Source organism: Narcine bancroftii, chromosome 9, assembly GCF_036971445.1.
Source record: "Narcine bancroftii isolate sNarBan1 chromosome 9, sNarBan1.hap1, whole genome shotgun sequence".
NCBI classification, from domain to species: domain Eukaryota; kingdom Metazoa; phylum Chordata; class Chondrichthyes; order Torpediniformes; family Narcinidae; genus Narcine; species Narcine bancroftii.
Window position 1 is genome coordinate 18,710,979 of NC_091477.1, and position 20,530 is coordinate 18,731,508.

A 20,530-nucleotide genomic window follows, 5' to 3' on the forward strand; every position below is an offset into this window, starting at 1 on the left:
GGCAACACAAAGCATCTGCTATATACCTATTGCTCTGGTCGGCAAATTGGAACACTCTATTGTAAATGGAGGTAAATATAGGTTAACAGCTTGCAATTTAACAAATGTGAGAATTTTCAATAAATTTTCTGAACAATTTTTCATTTAGCCAAGCATTTATCTACTCGTATGCGGCTGGACTTCTTGGATAAGGAAGCAACACAGATGGAGAGCTCAGGCTCTGAGAACAACCTCCAGAATAGTACACCATGTCTGAGGAAGAAAAGTAGAAGACACTCACAAGGCATTTGTTCCCAGCAGCAGCTTCGTGTTTGTGAAAATCAAAAGCAGACAACGTTGCACTGTGGTAGTATCCCTGCTCCGACAGTGGCATTCAACAACTCAATTGTAAGTAAAAGAAATGTATTTGCATAAATTCTGATTAAAGCAAATCATTTAGCTTTATGATTGTATGTTCATAAGAAATGATATTTCAGATGAAAGTTGGAAATAAACGTTCCATGCAGAACTGTGCTGAGTGAACAAATCGAGGCAGGAACTGATAAGATGCCTTACTTACGGAGAAATTTGTCAGGATTCCTGCACTTGATTAGTTAGCTGTAATAGGTGTTGAAACTACATTTGCATTCATGTTCTCTGGGAATGGAACCTTGTATTCCTGTGCCATCCCAAAAGGTTTCATTAACCTTTTTTATTTGTGATTTCTACTTATGGGTTCAAAATAAGTTTATAGAAGTGCACAAAATTATAAAGAGGTGCTATGATGAGTCGATGGTTTAAGGTGCATGGACACAAATTGATAGTGATCAATGAAATATAGAGAGAATATGTGGGTAGTCATGATCTGGAATTCACTGTGTGAAAGGATGTTGGAAAGAAAGTCAATTGGGGCTTCAAATGGAATAAAATAGTCGCGTGAGGGTAAATAATTTGCATAACCAAGTGTGGAGGATCAACTGGTAGGAGTTGGTACATATTCGAATGGTTGTGTTCTGTCATAGTTAGAAAAAAAAATAATTGAAGTCAATGGGCCCATGCTTTTTTAGAAAGCTAATGACTTCCAGTGAGAGGAGTAACATTAATTTTCAAACGGAAACCATGAAAGTTGCTGCTCAGTTTTACCAGACAGTCGCACAGAGCTCTGCAGCATTCAGTCACATTTTGGACACTTCACATGCTGGGTAATTATTTTTGAGACAGCATCTAATTCACAGTAAGCCATTTTCTACAGGGAGATGGGAGAATGAAAGAAAATTGTAGTATAAATCATTTCTGCACTCCTCTGCAGTCCCAAGTCAACGGAATCCTTGGTTGCCAATTAATGCACTATTGCACAAGCTACTGAATTTGAGAATGTTTCATTCCTTGCTATGCCTTGTGATTTTAAAAAAAAAAATGTTTACTATTAATTTCAGTGACAGCCTCCCATTCAGAATAGAGTATAATGGTGCTATGTACACAATCTCTAAATATTTAAATTAATTTTCATACCACTCCACACCCCTCGGCATTTAAATGAACTGTTTGTAAAACAGTATTGCACAAACACCTTTTTAATAATTTGACAGAACTCTGGATTTATTTTTTTCAGCATTAAACCAATGCAACATATTTAGCCCAGACTGATATTAATTTCTCCAGAATCAGTTCATGACCTGGAATAAATCTGCAGTCTCGTGATATCCAGGCATCATCCAGCAAATGCATTGCTAATGTGAATGTATTGTCTGAGTTTGCCAGCTGCTTCATAAAAAATGTATTGTACTGTCCATCTTATTGTTTGAAAATTAGGTAAGAATTAAACTCATGAGAAAATTTATACTTTAAACAATGTAATATTTGTTGATGACAACCAAACACCTCTCAGGAATTATAATTAACCTACATATGGGTGGTTTCATTTCCTGAAACATTATAATTTTTTTTTAAAAGGCTTTTATTTCTTGATCATTTTCTCAATTAAATATCCATATTCATTATTATACTATGCATTCTTTACCTATGAATTTGTTGTTTCCAATTCCTTGTTTTATTTGTTTCATTATATTCCAGTGCACTGTTACCTGGCTTGCATTCTCAGCAATCTGTCATGCAAAAGGCATACAAAAGGGAAATTAAAGATTCATGTCAAATACTATGCTAAAGTAATTTCTGGGCCAAAGAGTTGATGGACTCCTTGGAATGTTTTTTCAAGGTTGTGAGTGGGTGACTTAAATGTAGGATCATAAAATTCACTTCAAGCTATTATCAATTTTCAAATTAACTGACACCCTTCCGTTTTATATTAATGTTAATTTGTGCAAAAAAATACAATTAAAAAAAAGTTTGACAGTGGATCCAAAGCGATGGAGCACGGAAATTTACAGGATTGGTATTGAGCTTGGGTCATAGGAGCTGAGAGGCAGCCACTTCACCAGTTGTGTCACCATGCCATCCCAATCTACAAACTGACCTCACACCTCGATCTACTGTACATCAGAAAAGAAAAACCTCACGTTGTGGTTTTCTTGATATCTGTGGGGAAAAAAATCCACCGTCAACTTGGCCCTCACCCACATATCCTCCATTACCTGCACATCTGACCTGCCCCTCCCCTCTGCCCCACATGCAACAAGGAAAAGATTCCCCTTGTCCTCACCTACCACCCCACCATGTCCAACGTATCCTCCTACAACATTTACACCACCTACTACATGATCCTACCACTATACATTCCCCTCTCTGTCTTCCACAGGAACTGCCCCCTCCCCATTTACCCCTGGCCTTGTGACTGCAGGCAATGCTCCACTTGTGCCCTCATGTCCTCCATCATCGGCATTCAGGGCCCCAAACAGTCCTTCCAAGTGAAGCTCCTTGTGGTCTTCTCTACATTGGAGAGACTAGGCGCAGACTGGTAGATCACTTTGTTGAGTACCTCAGTCTTGTCTGCCGCAGTAGTGTGGATCTCCCAGTAGCCATCCATTTCAATTCCCCATCTCACTCCCTTGCTGACATCTCTGTCCATGGTCTAATGCACTGCCAGATGAGACCAGCCACAATTTGGAGGAACCACATCTTATCTTTTGTCTGGACACCCTCCAACTGGATGGCATTAACATCGACTTCTCTGGTTTCTGATAAATCTCTTCTTCTTTCTCCCTTTCACCCTTTCACTTTCTCTCGTGCTTTCCCATGCTTCCTCTCGTGCTCTTTTCCGCGCTCTCCCGCCCACACTTTTCCACACTCTCACTCTTTTTCTCTCCCTTTCCATTTCCCTTTCTCTCTTTCTCTTTCTTTCTCCCGCTCTCTCTTTCCCTCTATCTCCTTTCACAGAGATAAAAAAAAACAATTCTTACCCTAATTAACACCTTTTGTTGATGAAGACTCTTCCAGTCTTCATTCTTTATTCTGATGCCTTCCTGTTCTTTGCTGTAACCTTAAAGAAGGGCTCAGGCCCAAACCGTCAGTTATATATCTTTACCTCCTATGGATGCTGCAAAACCTGCTGAGTTCCTCCAATATTTCTGTGTGTTTTTACTCCACCTAGATCACCGCTTCAAGTAGGATTTCAGTGTTTGGTTGCTTGCTCATCTAATGGGTTTTCTCCACAACAATTGTGTTCATATTTTATCTAACAGGAACAGCAGACTTTACCTATGGCTTTTCTTTATGTCTGAAATGAAGCATTTTTATGTATTTTGTGAAGCTTGTTCTACAGGTTTGGGTATAATGGTAGTGGATAGGCATTGCTGTCAACTGATGAAAAAGGATTCTGTTTGAACTAATATTTAAATTAACCTTGCTATTTTAAATACCCCCTTATCTTTCAATTTCCTGTTTATAACGTGTGTGTGCAGCTTTAGAAAAAGAGAAATATTTATATAAATGATCTCCAGTCAGCAATAAATCTGTAATTCAGTAATTGATTGCTACTCAAAATCACAAGTGATCCATTTTTTGTCCAGTCATTTGGGAATGGTACAGAGTCCATTGGTGAATACTGTATATCTGCAAGGCTAGGGGGTACAAGATTATTGATTTAGAAAGAAAACAAAAGTGGTATCATCATAGAATCATTAATTAATTAAGCTCAAAGGGAGTGTTGCCAAAACATCTTATTGTTTGTGATATTAAATAACGGAATCTTTGAAAACAAAGATAGTTAATACTGATGTATGTTGTCAGGCAATAAGGGTAAAATCCTTTGAAATATTGAAGCCTGATCATTTGTATAGAATCACCATTTCATAATTGAGAAAAATTACTTATTCTTTCATCTTTGTGGCCTGTCTCTTTGCTTATTTCGTCAAAGAAAATTAAAGTCAGGATGTCATCCATTGTGACACTAAAGCCCAATGTGTAAAGTTTTAAAAAAATTAAAACATGCCATTCATGTCACGTACACATTGATTTCAATTACACTGGAGAGTAAAATCAATTTACAACTCTAAACACTTCTGGCTAAAGCTGCTTGATAAATCCACGATCATGCCTCAAATCCCTTGGTTGAATTGAATACCATGGCTGCAGCAGCAGGTATGTCTAATTAATAAAATTAGATTGGCAGGAGCTTATAGAATTGCTATTCCACTGCTGCTTGCAAGCTTGCAAGTACATAATGAAAAATTTTGGTCTGTAAAATGTTGACTCTTAAACACAACTTTTTTTTTCCATATTCTCCTTGAAAATGTGAAGACCATTTAATAACTCTTGGGAGACCTATGAAATCATTCAATAAAAATTAAGCGTTTTGATATCAGAATCAGAATTTATTGTCATGAACAAGTCATGAAATTTGGTGTTTTGCGGAGCCAACATTCATATTATGAACCATCTTACAACATTGCTATAAATAAAAATCTAAAAATTGTAGTGCATCAAAAGTAAGACAGTGTCTTTGGTTCATTGATTATTCAGGAATCTGATGGCAGCAGGGAAGAAGCTGTCCCTGTGCCTTTGAGTGCTCATCTTTAGGCTCCTGTACATTTTCCTGATGGTAGCAGAGTGAAGAGGGCATAGCCTGGGTGGTGGTGGTCTTTGAGAATAGACACTGTCTCATGTAGATGCCCTTGATGGAGTGAAGTCTGGTGCCTGTGATGTCGCATCCAAGTTGATATCCCTCTGGAGTTTATTCTTTTCTTGAGATTTGACACCTCCATAGCAGGCAGTGATGCAACCAGCCAGAATGCTTTCCATGATACACCTGCTGAAGTTAACATGAGTCTTCGGTGACATACCAAATCTTCTCAGACACTTCACAAAGTATAGCTGCTGGTGAGCCTTCTTGGGGATTGTATCACCATGGAGGCTCCAGAACAGATTCTTGGAGATGTTAGTACTCAGGAATTTGAAGTTCTTGACCCTTTCCACTACTGAGCCCTTGATGAGAACTGGGTCTTGTTCCCCTGACTTCCTTCTGAAGTTCACAATCATCTCGTTGGTTTTGCTGATGTTGAGTGGAAGGTTGTTGTTGCTGTTACACCATTCAATGATCTGATCTAATTCCCTCCTGTACACTTCCTCATTGCCGTTTGTGATTCTGCTGTCAACTGTGGTGTCATCGGCAAACTTATAGAATTGTGCCTGGCCACACAGTCACGAATGTATAATGAGTAGAGGAATGGGCTAAGCACGCATCCTTGGGGTGCACCTATGTTGATAATCAATGAGGAAGAGATGCTTCCAATTCGTACTGACTGTGGTCTTCTAATGAGAAAGTCAAGGATCTAGTTGTAGAGTGGGGTACAGAGGCCTAGATTTTGAAGGTTCTTGACCAGCACTGAGGGAATAATGGTATTGAAGGCTGAGTTGTAGTCAGTGAAGAGCAGTCATGTATATGAATTGCTGTTTTCAAGGTGAACCAAAGCTGAGTGGAGAGCCAGCGATATTGCATCTGTCATGGAGTGATTGTAACGACAGATGAATTGCAGTGGGTCAGATCTTTGCTTAGTTATGTGTTAATTCTGGCCATGACCAGCCTCTCAAAGCATTTCCTCACAGTAGAAGTTAGTGCTACTGGGCATTAGTCATTGAGGCAACTCACATTACTCTATAAATGTGGATTGTCAGTGAATATGGATTGTCAGTGTTGCTAGGTACTTCAATAAATTGAAAGGGAAACAAGTTCTACTGAATTGTTACTTTCCTAAAGTTTACTTGATGTTGAATCTTGATTAATCTTTGTTCAGCATTTTATGCTACATGTGGGAATAGAATAGAAGGTTTTATGGCAATTTTTCAACACATCAAAATTCTGCCGAATGTTTGACTCAAAATCCCACTTACTCCATCACTCAATTGATCTTCCTCAAATATTGTGGTAGCCCCTGAATATAAAAATCCTGTTTACAACATTAAACTAATGATCAATTTAAAAAATAACACTTAGACAACAAAGATTTTTTTCCTGAACACTTTTGGGTGTATTTTATGGATTTGGACTGCTGTTCACAAAATCACCTTAAAATTTTTCTATCTAACCTATTTTTGTGATTTCCTGTCAGATTTTAAGTCTACTAGTATATTCCCCACAAAGCAAGCTGTTTTGGCCAGTCCAGGTGCTATGCAGATGTTGTTTTAAGGGGGATGCTTAGTCAGGGTAGATATGGTCAGACTATAAAAGCAGCTCACATATACAGTTATTGTGCATTACATTGATATTAGGACAAATTCATGCTGATGCACATGTTCTTCAGGCAATAGCATATTGAGTGTACTTAACAACAGCATTTATTGCCTTCAGGAAGCTTCAATACAGCAGACATGTCTCATCTATGTCATAACAGCTGCATTACATTCTGTTACATATGTTGTGTGTATATGTTTAAGGCTCAAAGAACCAGCATGACTGCACTCATCAAGAAAGCCTATGAGCTTTACCTCAGTTATAAAATTGGTGACCAAGGCAAACATTTGGTCTCCTCACATTTGTTGTGCAACATGTGCAGTCAACCTGAGCTTGGCTCAGCATCATTATGTGATTAAACATGCTAAATTCAATAAAGTTAATTTAATGTTTCTCCAACCTCCTACATGACGTAGTAAATCTGAAATTATCTTTGTGTTCAGCTTGAAGTTGTCCAGTTTAATCAGATGTGTCCAATTTTATTACTATATTGCTTTTGTTAGGTGGCAAAAAGGATTGTGCAATTGAATTTCTACTCACATTTTTATTGCAGAATAATGCCATCGTGTATCTCCTCACCAACTTTGGAGGGTACAATGAAAATTGTTAAGGTTTAATTATGGCAGTTTAGAAATTGTATGGGGTAGTGTCTATATTTTTAAGCAAGATTTAAGCAAAAACAGAATAATTTTTTAAACATTTAGTGTTGATACATGTTAATGTTAGTACTGATGTCCAAGAAATGGAGATAAATTTTGCCACTCCTTTGTTGCTGAAGGTCATTTAGAAGGACACAGTTATTGTATATTATGATGCAAAATGTATTTATCCTGAAGCTCAGGAATAAAAACAGAATATTATCCTTTCAAGTCTACAAAAGCCAATTATCGTCCCATGCTCAGGTTAATTAGAGGTTTTGTTGTCAGAAGAGAATTTTATGATTTGCAGATCAGATCAGAATTTCAGAAATCAATTAATTGGTTTTTGTGTTTTCTTCATCCAAGAGAATGAGGAATAGAAGAGTGAATGATTTATATATTGAGATAAAGTGGGATTAGTGACACAATGGGGAGATGAAGGAAATGCCAATCTTGTGCTGACTATTGTTTCTTTCTTTGACTTGGCTTCACAGACGAAGATTTATGGAGGGGTATGTCCACGTCTGCTGCAGGCTCGTTGGTGACTGACAAGTCCGATGTGGGACAGGCAGGCACGGTTGCAGCGGTTGCAAGGGAAAATTGGTTGGTTGGGGTTGGGTGTTGGGTTTTTCCTCCTTTGTCTTTTGTCAGTGAGGTGGGCTCTGTGGTCTTCAAAGGAGGTTGTTGCCCGCCGAAATGTGAGGCGCAAAGATGCACGGTTGAAGGCGATATCAGCCCACTGGCGGTGGTCAATGTGGCAGGCACCAAGAGATTTCTTTAAGCAGTCCTTGTACCTCTTCTTTGGTCCATTTCTGTCTTGGTGGCCAGTGGTGAGCTCGGCATAGAACACGATCTTGGGAAGGCGAAAGTCCTCCATTCTGGAGACGTGACCCACCCAGCGCAGTTGGGTCTTCAGCAGCATGGATTTGATGCTTGCGGCCTCTGCCAGCTCGAGTAAAAACCAATGAGAATGAAAGCTAAAATAGATTGGAAGTGTTGCTTTTTAAGAAAATGAAAGGAGGGAAGGCTATGAGGATCCCATGGGAGAAACACAGGACGTCAGGCTCTTGAAGGTGTCTTTGGATTTCAGTACATTTTAGAAACTTCTAATTTTTCATAGATTATTGAATAGTTTCCCTGGATTGAAAGGTGTCAAATGTATCTCCATCATTCCAGAAAGTAGGTAATGAAAACTACTCAGCCTGCTGTTTGTGTTTCCAGACATGTGAGAATCAATTATTATGGACCTAATACTTTAACCATGGCACTTATAATATCAAAATATGTGACATAAAATAAAGAGGGGGGTTAGATAGAGTAAAGAGAATAATTTGTCCCAGGACAAAGCTGTCAAATGCTGAAGAGGGGAAATATTTAAAAGAGATATGTGGAGCAAGTTATTTTAAAGAGTGGTGGATGTTTCAAACAGGCTGCCACTTGTACTGGTGAAGCAGATATGATGGTATTGTTTAGGAAATGTTTAGAAAGACATGGATATGCAGAGAACACATGAGTATGGATTTTGTGCAGTCAGAAGAGATTTTGTGTAATTTGGCATTGAGGTAGGTGCAGTCATTGAGGGCTGAAAGGCCATTTTGTGCTATAATATTCTGTGCTTTTTGTCTATAGCCTATGCCAGGGAGAAATCAAAATAAATTTAAAAGGGGAAATTTGTGTTTGACAAATGTATTAGAGTATTTTCAGACAAATTTTCAGAGTAAATAAAACTTATTTGAGACTTTATAAGTAGCGTCACTGTGGAAGCACCTTCAGCAGGACTAGGGCAACTCAGAAGATGGATCCTCACCTCAGTCTAAAGGAAAATTCGGAATGGCAAAATATACTAACCATGCAAAAACTGCCATTTCCATAAAGGAATAGAAATTGTCAGACTGATAGCTTGAGAAATCCATCATGCTCTTGATAATTTTGGATAGTCCTCAAAAATGTTTTGATCTTCATCTTGTCTGTAGACCATTATTTTCTACAGAGCCTAGTGCTAATTGATGGTACATATAGTGTTCTCAAGAAAGACAGTGGGAACAAAATAAAGGGGAATTGCTAGCATTTTGGAGGAAAGATCTGAACAAACAAGTTCTTGAAAGCCAGATTTGCCACAAAAAAATTGTGTGGAAGTTTTGATTTCATGTTTTAGGAAGGTTTTTGTTATCTTGATCATGCATTCTATACAAGGAAAGGTAACACATTTGAGATTAAAACCTTCCTGAACTGAAAAATAAATGGTGGCTATGAATACATAGGGATTGGCATACCAAGGGAATGATTGGCAAGATATCACTAAAATTAATTCTGGGGCCATTGCTGTTTATAATGCTTTTAAATGATATGGATCTGGAAACTTGAGCAGATGACAGTTTTATTTTGTTGAGACATTCAGAAACAGAAAGAGGCTTGGGACCAAGTAGCAACAGAACATTTGTTTGCAGGAGCCAAGGGATAAGATTTCTGGATCATTGGGATCTCTTCTGGGGGAAGGTCGGACCTGTACAAAAGGGACGGACTCCACTTGAACTGGAGGGGGACCAATGTGCTGGCAAGCAGATTTGCTAGAGCTGTGGGGAAAGGTTTAAACTAGTTTGGCAGTGGGGTGGGGAACAGAGTGTGAGAGCAGTGTCAAGGGAGCATGGCCACCTAGATAAGAATAAAAACAATAACAAAGGTAGGATGGAGATTAGGGTAGAAGGTAGAAAAGAGAATGTATGTGAGAATCATTCTCTGAAATGCATATATTTTAATGCAAGAAGCACAGTGAACAAGGTAGATGAGCTTAGAGCATGGACAGATACTTGGGGTCACGATATTGTGGCAATTAGTGAGACCTGGCTACAAGAGGGGCAGGACTGGCAACTTAACGTTCCAGGATACATTTGTTTTAGATGTGATAGATCAGGGGGTAAAAAAGGGGGAGGAGTTGCCCTGCTTGTTGAGGAGGACATTACTGCCGTGAGATGGCAAGATGGTCTGGAGGGATCGTCCAGTGAGGCTGTTTGGGTGGAATTGAGGGATGAAGGAGACATGAGGGTGCTAATAGGGGTGTATTACAGACCAAGGTCAAGAAAACTAGAGGAACAAATGTGTAGAGAGATAACGTATATGTGTGAGAATCATAGAGTAGTGATCATGGGAGATTTTAACTTCCCTCACATTGATTGGGATTCCCATACAGTTAGAGGGCTGGATGGGCCAGAGTTCGTTAAATGTGTTCAAGATTGTCTTCTGAATCAATTAGTAGAAGAACTGACTCGGGACGGTGTAATACTGGATCTCCTGTTAGGGAACGAGCTAGGTCAGGTATCAGACATTAATGTTGGAGATCCAATTGGGTCTAGTGATCATAATTCTGTTAGTTTTAAGGTAGTTTTAGGGAAGTGCAAGGAGGGGCCTAAAGTTGAGGTTCTGGATTGGAGAAGAGCAAATTTCGAAGGAATAAGAAGGGATTTGGGGAGTATTGAGTGGGACAGGATATTTTCAGGTGAGGGTGTAAATGAGAAATGGAGGATATTCAAAAAAGAAATTTTGAGGGTACAGAGTAGTTATGTCCCAGTGAGGATCAAAGGAAAGGCTGGAAGTCAGAGGGAGGCTTGGTTTTCGAGGAATATTGGAAATTTGGTTAGGAGAAAAAGGGAGGTGTACAAGAGGTATAAAGAGCAGGGAGCTGACAATTTGAAGGAGGACTACAAGGCGTGTAGAAGGAATCTTAAGAAAGAAATTAGAAAGGCCAAAAAAAGGCACGAAGAGGCTTTGGCAGACAGAGTAAAAATAAATCCAAAGGGTTTCTATAAGTATATTAAAAGTAAAAGATTAGTGAGGGATAAAATTGGACCCCTTGTAGATAGTGAGGGTAGGCTGAGTGAGATGTCAGAGGAAATGGGGGAAATTTTGAATGATTTCTTTGCCTCAGTATTCACTAGGGAAAAAAATATTGAACCAGTTGAGGTAAAGAAAAATAGTGGGGAGGTCATAAAGCATATAAGGATAACCGAGGAGGTAGTGATGGCTATGTTGAAAAAGATAAAGGTGGATAAATCTCCGGGACCGGACAAAATATTCCCAAGGACACTCAGGGAGGCTAGTGGACAGATAGTGGGGCCATTAACAGAGATATTTAGGATGTCACTGGCCATGGGGGTAGTGCCAAAGGATTGGAGGGTGGTGCATGTGGTTCCGCTGTAAAAGAAAGGGTCTAAATGTAAACATGGGAATTATAGGCCCGAGAGTCTGACTTCTGTGGTGGGCAAGTTGATGGAAAGTGTTCTGAGGGATGGTATTTGCAAATATTTGGAGGTACAGGGATTGCTAGGGAGTAATCAACATGGTTTTGTCAGGGGTAGATCATGCTTAACAAACCTTATAGAGTTTTTCGAGGGGGTTATAAAAAAGGTTGATGAAGGGAAAGCTGTGGATGTTGTCTGTTTAGACTTTAATAAAGCTTTTGACAAAGTTCCCCACAGGAGGTTAGGAAAAAAGGTGGAAGCATTAGGAATAAATGAGGAGGTAGTGAAATGGATTCAGCAATGGTTGGATGGGAGGTGTCAGAGAGTAGTGGTAGAAAATTGTTTGTCCAATTGGAGGCCGGTGACTAGTGGAGTTCCTCAGGGATCGGTCCTCAGTCCACTATAGTTTGTTATATATATTAACGATCTGGAAGTAGGGGTGGAGAATTGGATAAGCAAGTTTGCAGATGATACAAAGATTGGTGGTGTTGTGGACAGTGAGGAAGATTACTGTAGATTAAAAGGTGATTTAGGAAGGCTGGAGGTGTGGGCTGAAAAATGGCTGATGGAATTTAATACAGATAAGTGTGAGGTGTTACATTTTGGAAAGGCAAATCTAAATAGGCCATATGCATTAAATGGTAGGCTATTGAGATGTGCAGAGCAACAAAGAGATTTAGGAGTTGTGATAAATAGTACCCTCAAGGCTGATACTCAGGTAGATGGTGTGGTGAAGAAGGCATTTGGAATGTTGGCCTTCATAAATCGGAGTATTGAATTCAAGAGTATGGAGGTTATGATGAAATTGTATAAGGCATTGGTGAGGCCAAATTTGGAGTACTGTGTACAGTTTTGGTCACCAAATTATAGGAAAGATATAAACAAAATAGAGAGAGTGCAGAGAAGGTTCACAAGAATGTTGACAGGATTTCAAGGTTTGAGTTTCAGGGAAAGGTTGTGCAGACTGGGGCTTTTTTCTCTGGAGCGTAGAAGATTAAGAGGGGACTTGATAGAGGTGTTTAAGATTTTAAAAGGGACAGACAGAGTAAACGTGGATAGGCTTTTTCAATTAAGAGTGGGGGAGATTCAAACTAGAGGGCATGGTTTAAGATTGAAGGGGGAAAATTATAAGGGGAACATGAGGGGAAATTTCTTTACGCAAAGGGTGGTAGGGATGTGGAATGAGCTTCCGACAGACGTGGTTACATTTAAGGAAAGACTGGATAGTTACATGGATAGGAGAGGACTGGAGGTGTATGGACCGGGTGCTGGTCAGTGGGACTAGGAGGGTGGGGATTTGTTACGGCATGGACTAATAGGGCCGAACTAGCCTGTTCTGTGCTATAAGTGGTTATATGGTTATATGGTAAAACATGGTCATGAATGATTGATGCCATTTAATATGAACAAATAGAAATCAATGAGATAAAGGAAATGAATAGTTAAAACACAATGCTGGAGAAACTCAGCAGGTCAAACAGTGTACTTTATATCGCAAAGATAAAGATACAAAATCAACATTTTGGGCTTGAGCCCTTCATCAAAATGTCATGCAGTTTTAAGTCAAACACTTCAGGCTGCAGGATGCTGGGAGATCTAAGAATTAAACTAAATTTAATAAATGTTTTGAATTCTACAGCCACTGTATGCATGATATATTGCACTGCACTCACTACACACTCCTTGACATGCTGGATCCAAAAGATATCCGAGCTATATAATTGAAAACACTTGAAGGATTTAGCTGAAGGGCTATTATCAGTTGTCGAAGTTAGAATTATTCTCTGAACCTATCTCATCATAAACAATATTGAGTCACTTATGGTATTGTTAACTATGACCTTAGTTCACTTAGTTTTACTTTTATATTTTATTGGTTTGATGATTAAGGTGGTATGGTTAGCATAGCTGTTAGTGTAGCGCTGTTACAGTGCTAGCAATCAGGACCAGGGTTCAAATCCTGGACTGTATGTAAGAAGTTTGCATATTCTCTCTGTGTCTGTGTGGGTTTTCCCTGGGGGCTCTGGTTTCCTCCCACCATTCAAACTGTACCAGGGGTTTTAGGTTAATTGGGTGTATTTGGGTGGCATAGACTTGTGGGCTGAAAGGAACTGTTACTGTCTGTATGTCTAAAACAAATCAAGTGGTTCATGCAGTAAACAAGCAGTAAAGGTATTCACCTCAATGCAGCACTAGATTGCTGTAAAAGAAATACTTTTGAGGCATGGGGTATGTAAAGCGCGTCGAAAGAACCAAAGACTTATTGATCCAAACCAAGGCTTTTATGAACTAAAAGACTGGAGCATATCACAAGTAGGTCGACCAGTCCAGAATGACCTGGTCTGGCTAGGAGCAATCCTTTAAGACCTGCCAGTAGGTGTGGCTACACTCCCAGCCAATCACTGTCATCCTACATACCATCTGTACATATACACATTGGTGATAGAATCTGTACTATCACAGGGTGTTTTTCTTTAAAATGTGTGTGATGATATGTATATACGATGCTGTGTGTGAGAAGCTGGCCCCCCCGCTGATGACTCACTCCCTAGTAACTCCTCCCCTTGTGACCCGGCCACATAGGTTGACCTCCCTTCCCCTGTCCTCCATTCGAGCACATGGAGTGCTATTGATAGAGCGTATCAACATGGAAATTGTGAACTTCATGAAATAGTCTGAGAACTGAGTGTGTCAAAAAATTGAAAAGATTAATACAAGATTTGGAGCTCTGCAAGGATAACCTCTGTTCAGGGAATATCTTCAATTAACTATCCATCAGAAATGCCTGTTCTGTTTCCCTTTGGGTAAATTATTCAAGCTCAAATACAAAGTTACTGAGAGAGAATTTTAAAACTCCCTTATATAACATCAGATTGTAGCATAAATGAGGAAGCAGCAATTGCTGGTGGCTTACGTGCCACAGTATTCACAGTGATGGTTAGATGCTAAGCTTGTCTGCACCTGCTGGGGTAATGGCACCCTGCCAAGTTAACAATGTCACATGCAAGACAGCACAAGTAAGAAACTGCAGTGGAATAAAATTACATAATGGAAGTGTGCAGTGCGCAGACACGAGATTTATAGAGATGAGCTGGGCTGTGAATATGTTACTTATTTATTTTTATTGCTCAAGCTGTTGATAGTATGGCTAATTAAATGTCTTCAAAAGTCAGTTGAACTAAATAACTGAGCAAAATAAGTAATTAGGTTTTATACTGAGTAAATAAAGGCAATATCCAGCCCGAGGCACCACTGATACAATTCATAATTAAAAAGAAATGCTATACACGTTACTTTTTTTTTCTGCACTTCTCTCTTAGGAGAAAGATATCAAGCCAGATGAAGCCTTGCTGAAGAGAATTCGAGATGCTGTTGACCATATGAAGTCATCGACGCAACCAAAATCTGGCAGTGGGCTGGAAAATGCATGCATCATTGATTTCTTTCTAGCTGTGACATTGTGTAACACAGTTATGGTTTCCACAACAACACAATCAAGGCAACCAGTAAGTTGATGCTATTCCAGATAATTTGTTAAAATTTATACTATAGACATACAGTATATAACTGTATCAGTAGTTTTTATGTACACCCCAATGCATTAATTGAATATATTCCTCAATGTCAAAAGCCATTTTGGTTTCAAGATTGCATATATTCAAGACCGTAAGACGCAGGAGCAGAAATAGGCTATTCAGCCCATGCCCTGCCAATCATGAACTGATCCATTTTCCAACTCAGCCCCACTGCCCAAACTTCTCCCCATAACCTTTCATGCCCTGGCTAATCAAGAACATATCAATCGCTGTCTTAAATGCACCCAATGGCCTGGACTCCACAACTGCCTGTAGCAACAAATTCCACAGATTTATCTCCCTGGGCTGAAGAAATTCCTGTGCATTTCTGTTCTAAGCAGATGCCCTCAAGATGGGCCATGACATGTTTCCATGTGGCTCTTTAAAAATGTTAAATAAAGCACTATAATTTAATTAAAATGTATTTCTTACAGAACTGTCTTTGACATGAAAACAATGCTCAGTCATTACCACAAGTGGGCTATGGCATGTTAGGCTGGAAGTCAGGTGGGCCTTAGATCAAACAAGGTTGAGAACTAGGCCTAGATTCTCCCACCAGGGGAAACATCCTTTCTACATCTATTCTCTCTATGCCTATTAAATTAAATTTAAAAAAACAAAAGTATTGGAATTTAAATAGGTGGTTTTATAGAACGGGAAAAAAAAACATAGAGCATAGCACCTTTTTTCTGAAATGAGTAGCTCAATACTCCAAGTGAGGTCTCACCAGTGCCTCATCATCACATCCCTGCTCTTATATTCTATTCCACTTGAAATGAATGCCAGCATTGCATTTGCCTTCACCAACCTCTCAACTTGCAAGTTTTCCTTCAGCTGCCCTTCACAAGGACTCCTGTCCTTTTGCATCTGGGTATTTCAAATTTTCTTCCCATTTAAAAAAAAATAGACTGCTAGTTTATTTTTCTACCAAAGTGCATGACCATACACTTTCCAACATTATATTTCCTTGACCACTTCTCTGCCCATTGTCCTAAACTGTGTAAGTCCTTCTTCAGTCTCTGTGTTTCCTCTACACCACCTGCTCCTCCAGCTACCTTTGTTTCATCTGCAAACATGCCCACAAAGACATTCATTCCATCATCTAACTCATTAATATACAACACAAAAAGAAGAGACCCCAACACCAAACCCTGTCGAACACCCGAGTAACTGACAGTCAATCAGAATATGATCGTTGTGATCCAACTCTCTGGTTTCTGCCAATCAGCCAAGGATCTACCCATTCTAGTACATTTCCTGTTATATTATGGCCTCTTGTTAAGTAGCCATGTACAGCAGCTTGTTAAATGCCTTCTGAAAATCTAAATAGACAGCATCTCCCTTATCCAGAATGTTTGCCACTTCCTCAAAGAATTCCAATAGGTTTGACAAGCAAGATTTTCCCTTGAGAAAACCATGCTGGCTTCGGCCTATCCTCCAAGTATTCCATAACCTCATCCTTTGTAAGTGGTCCAACATATTCCCAACCGTTAACATCAGACTAACCAGTCCATAATTTCCTTTATGCTTTCTCCCTCCCTTCTGGAAGAGTTTGGTGACATTTGTGACTTTTCCAGACCTCCGGGACCATGCCCGAATGTATTGATTCCTGAAAGATCATTACCAATGTCTCCACAATCTCAACTGCTACCTCATTTAGAATCAGAAGGTGCAATTTATCTGGTCCGAGAGACTTATCCAGCTTGAGACCATTCAGCTTTCTGAGCACCCTCTCCCTTGAAATAGTAACTGCATTCACTTCCCTTCTCTGATACCCTTTGATATCTGATACACTGCTTGTACCTTCAACAATAAAGACTGATGCAAAATACTCATTTCGTTCCTCTGCCCTCTCATCTCCTCTGATTATTTTTCTGGCATCAATTTTTAGTGGGTCTATATCTACTCTCACATCTTTTTTTAATTTTATTTTTATATTCTTGAAGAAGATTTTTGTATCTTCTTTGATATTATTTCCTTGCCTACTTTTATACTTCATCTTTTCCCTCCTTGAGTTTTTTAATTACCTTCTTTAAGTTTTTAAAAAATTCTCAATCTTTTATCTTCTCAATAATTTTTGCTTTCTTGTATGCCCTATCTTTTGTCTTACTTTGGCTTTAACTTCCCTTGTAAGCCATAGTTGTGACATTTTTCCATTCAAATATTATCTCTTTTTTTGGTATGTATTTAGCCTGCACCTTCCTCGTTTCTTGCAGAAACTCCATCCATAACCATCATCCCTACTAGTGCCTCCCTTCCAATCTATTTTGGCCAGTTCCTCTCTCATGCCACTGTAATTTTTACTCCACTGAAATACTGACACATCTGATTTTGTTTTCTCCTTGTTAAATCTCAAATCAAACTCAAAAATATTGTGATCACTGCTTCCAAGTGTTTCTGAGCTCTATAATCATCTCTAGTGCATTACACCCTCCAGTACACCTGATCGCCTAGTGGGCTCATCAACAAGCTGCTCTAAAGTGCCATCTTGAAGGCTTTCCACAAAATCTCTCTTTTGAGATCCATTCCCAACCTAGTTTTCCCAATCTGCTTGCATGTTAAAATCCCCCATGACTACCATAATGTTAGAAGTAAATCACAAAAATCTGTAGACACCAGGATCGAAGTAAAAACACAAAATGCTGGAGAAGCTCATCAGGTCAAACAGTGTCCTTTATGTCGTAATGGTAATAATACAAAACCGACATTTCAGGTTTGAGCCATTCATGAGAGAATGGTGTCCGAACAAAAAGGTGTGGGTGGGGAAGGGAGTGGTAAAGGCAGAAGATAATAGGTGGAAAAAGGAGGGAGGAGACTGCAGCTATGAGGGGGAGGCATGGCTGGTTGGTAAGGGGAAGGGACTATCGTAACGTTGCCCTTCTGACAGCTTTTTTATCCATATACTATTGCAATTTGTGGTCCACATCCTGGCTAATGTTTGGAGATCAGCCAGCAGTGTCTTTTTACTATTGCCATTTCTTAACTCAACCCATAGTGATTCTATATTTTCTGATAATATGTCATCTCTTTATTATGATTTAATGTTCCTCACCATCAAAGTCCTTTCTGCTTATGTGCCTATCCTTTTGATACACTGTGTATCCTTGGACATTGATGTCCATTCTTTAGCCACGACTCTATCATGGCCACAACAACAAACCTGCCTATGTATAACTGTACTACAAGTTCATCCACTTAATTTCTCATGCTATGTATATTTAAATATATAACCTTTAGGCCTTTATTTGTTACTTTTGACTTTGTGTCCCTGTTGCATTGCAATTTTGCCCCATCTCCCTGTCCTCTCCCTCAAATTCCATACCGGTTGTACTTGCTTGTACATCAGCCACTTCTTCCTCTTCTTCTTCACTTTGGATCATATCACCCTCCCCCCTCCCAACCCCCCACGAATCTAGTTTATACCCCCCCCCCACAACAGCATTAGCAAACCTTCTTGCCAGGATATTGGTTCTCCTTCAGTTCAGATGTAACATGTCCCATTTGAACAGGTCACCCCCTTCCCCAGAAAGAGGTCTAATGATCCAAGAACTTGAAACGCTGCCTCCTGCAGTCAGTGAAGATTGGTAAGAACATCTCTTCACAATCTCCATCAGTACTCAAGCACAACAGGGCTGTGTTATTAGCCCCCTGTTCTACTTACTATATTCTTATGACTGTGTGGCTTGGTGCATCAGCACTGACTACAATTTCACTGATGATACCACGGTAGTGGAGATATAAAAAGGGGCAATGAGTCAGCATACAGGAAGGAGAGTGAAAACTTGGCTAAATATGGCACCAGTAACAACCTCACACTCAATGTCATCAAAACTAAGGACCTGATTGTTGATTTCAGGAAGGGAAAACCAGAGATGTATGGCCCAATGTTCATTGGGGGATCAGAGATAGAGAGGGTGAGCAAATTTAAGTTATTGGGAGTCACTATCTCAGAGGATCTTTTCTGGACCCAACATACAAATGGCACCGTGAAGAAAGCATATCAGTATCTCTACTTCACAGGAGATTTTAGGACGTTTGGAATGACATTGTAAACACTGGCAAATTTTTTTGATGGAAAGTGTGCTGACCAGCTGAATCACGGTCTGGTATGGAGACACCAATGCTCTTGAATGTAAAGCCCTGCACAGCACAGGACATCATAGGTAAAACTTCCTACCATCGAAAATATCCATAGTCGGAGAACAGCAGCAATCATCAAGGATCCACACCACCCAATATATGCTCTGTTTTCGCTTCTACCATCAAGAAAGATGCAATAGATGCCATAAATCTCTCAGTACTAATTTCAGAAACAGCTGCTACCCCTCCTCCATCAGACTCCTCAACAACAAACTCAATCAGGGACTTGCTTAAGGATTCTTACTTTGCACTTTATTGTGTTCATTTCTCTTTCTGAATTGCATAGTTTGCTTCCATTTCTTTATTTGTTTACATGTGTACGTTGAGTCAGGTTTTTTTGCATGGCAATGTGGTAACTCTGCCTTGCCCACAGGGAAAAGAATCTCAGGGTTATAGGTCATGCCATGTATGCACTCTGACAATAAATCTGAGATCTGCACCATCTTGTCAGCCACAGATTTGTCTACAAAATATTTCTGTTCTGACCTTTGTATGGGTGTTTTTCAAGGCTCAACTTGTACACCGGATCAGCGCAGATTGGATTTTGAGCTGAATTTAAGGTCTCCAAAGTTTATCTGGCATATAAACTGACCCCATTTTTTGAGAGTATTTTTGGGTTTCATGACTTGACTTGTAAGCCAAAATATATAGTATTTTATTATGTTGTGGGAACTTCATTCCTTACTGTCCATTGTGAAATGCACCATTCACAAAAGTCAACATGAAAGTTCATCACAGCAATGACTGGGGTAATTTAAATGCTGCTTCATTCCACTAAATGTTGATTTTGGGAAGATCAAACTGGTGTCTCCATTTTCTCACTAGGTGAAACTGACAGCATTTGGTATTCTAAAGCAATCTCATATGATTTGAGTCTGCTTAGTTTCTGAGATCAGACAAGTTTGGATGTGTCTGGTCCAATATCAATTACAATAATTGCAAAATAAAAAGAAATGCATTAACCTTGTTCCCCAATTTGAAATTCAACCTTTGATTTATGCAGAAATACTGACAATTGTATTTCAAAGACTTATAAGATCCTGCCTTTGATCATGTTAGTTCTCTCTTCCAAAATAAATTTCTCACAAAAGGACCATCACTGAAGGACAAATTAGAAGTCAACTGTATTGAGAGTCGAAACATTGATGTTTAAAGTTTGGCTATCAATTTTTATTCTGAATTTTGCGTGTGGCTTATGTAATATTGAATGTGGACCACTTGAAAAATTATAGAATTTCATCAATAAAGATTGATATTGAGCAAGAAATTGCTACCACTCTAGCCATCTTCTTGATCTTTGGCCCAGAAATATTGTACTTCACCACAAAAAAACGATGA

General features: G+C 39.3%; 1 protein-coding gene across 1 annotated transcript in view; it reads left to right on the top strand.

Moving 5' to 3' along the window:
- Nucleotides 1–20,530, top strand: part of atp10b (ATPase phospholipid transporting 10B) — a 187,012-nt gene that overhangs the window by 134,426 nt on the left and 32,056 nt on the right. Inside the window, exons 10-11 of the mRNA XM_069898221.1 lie at nucleotides 149–387; nucleotides 14,798–14,983. Coding sequence (XP_069754322.1) covers nucleotides 149–387; nucleotides 14,798–14,983 — 425 coding nt within the window. The remainder of the gene's footprint in view (nucleotides 1–148; nucleotides 388–14,797; nucleotides 14,984–20,530) is intronic.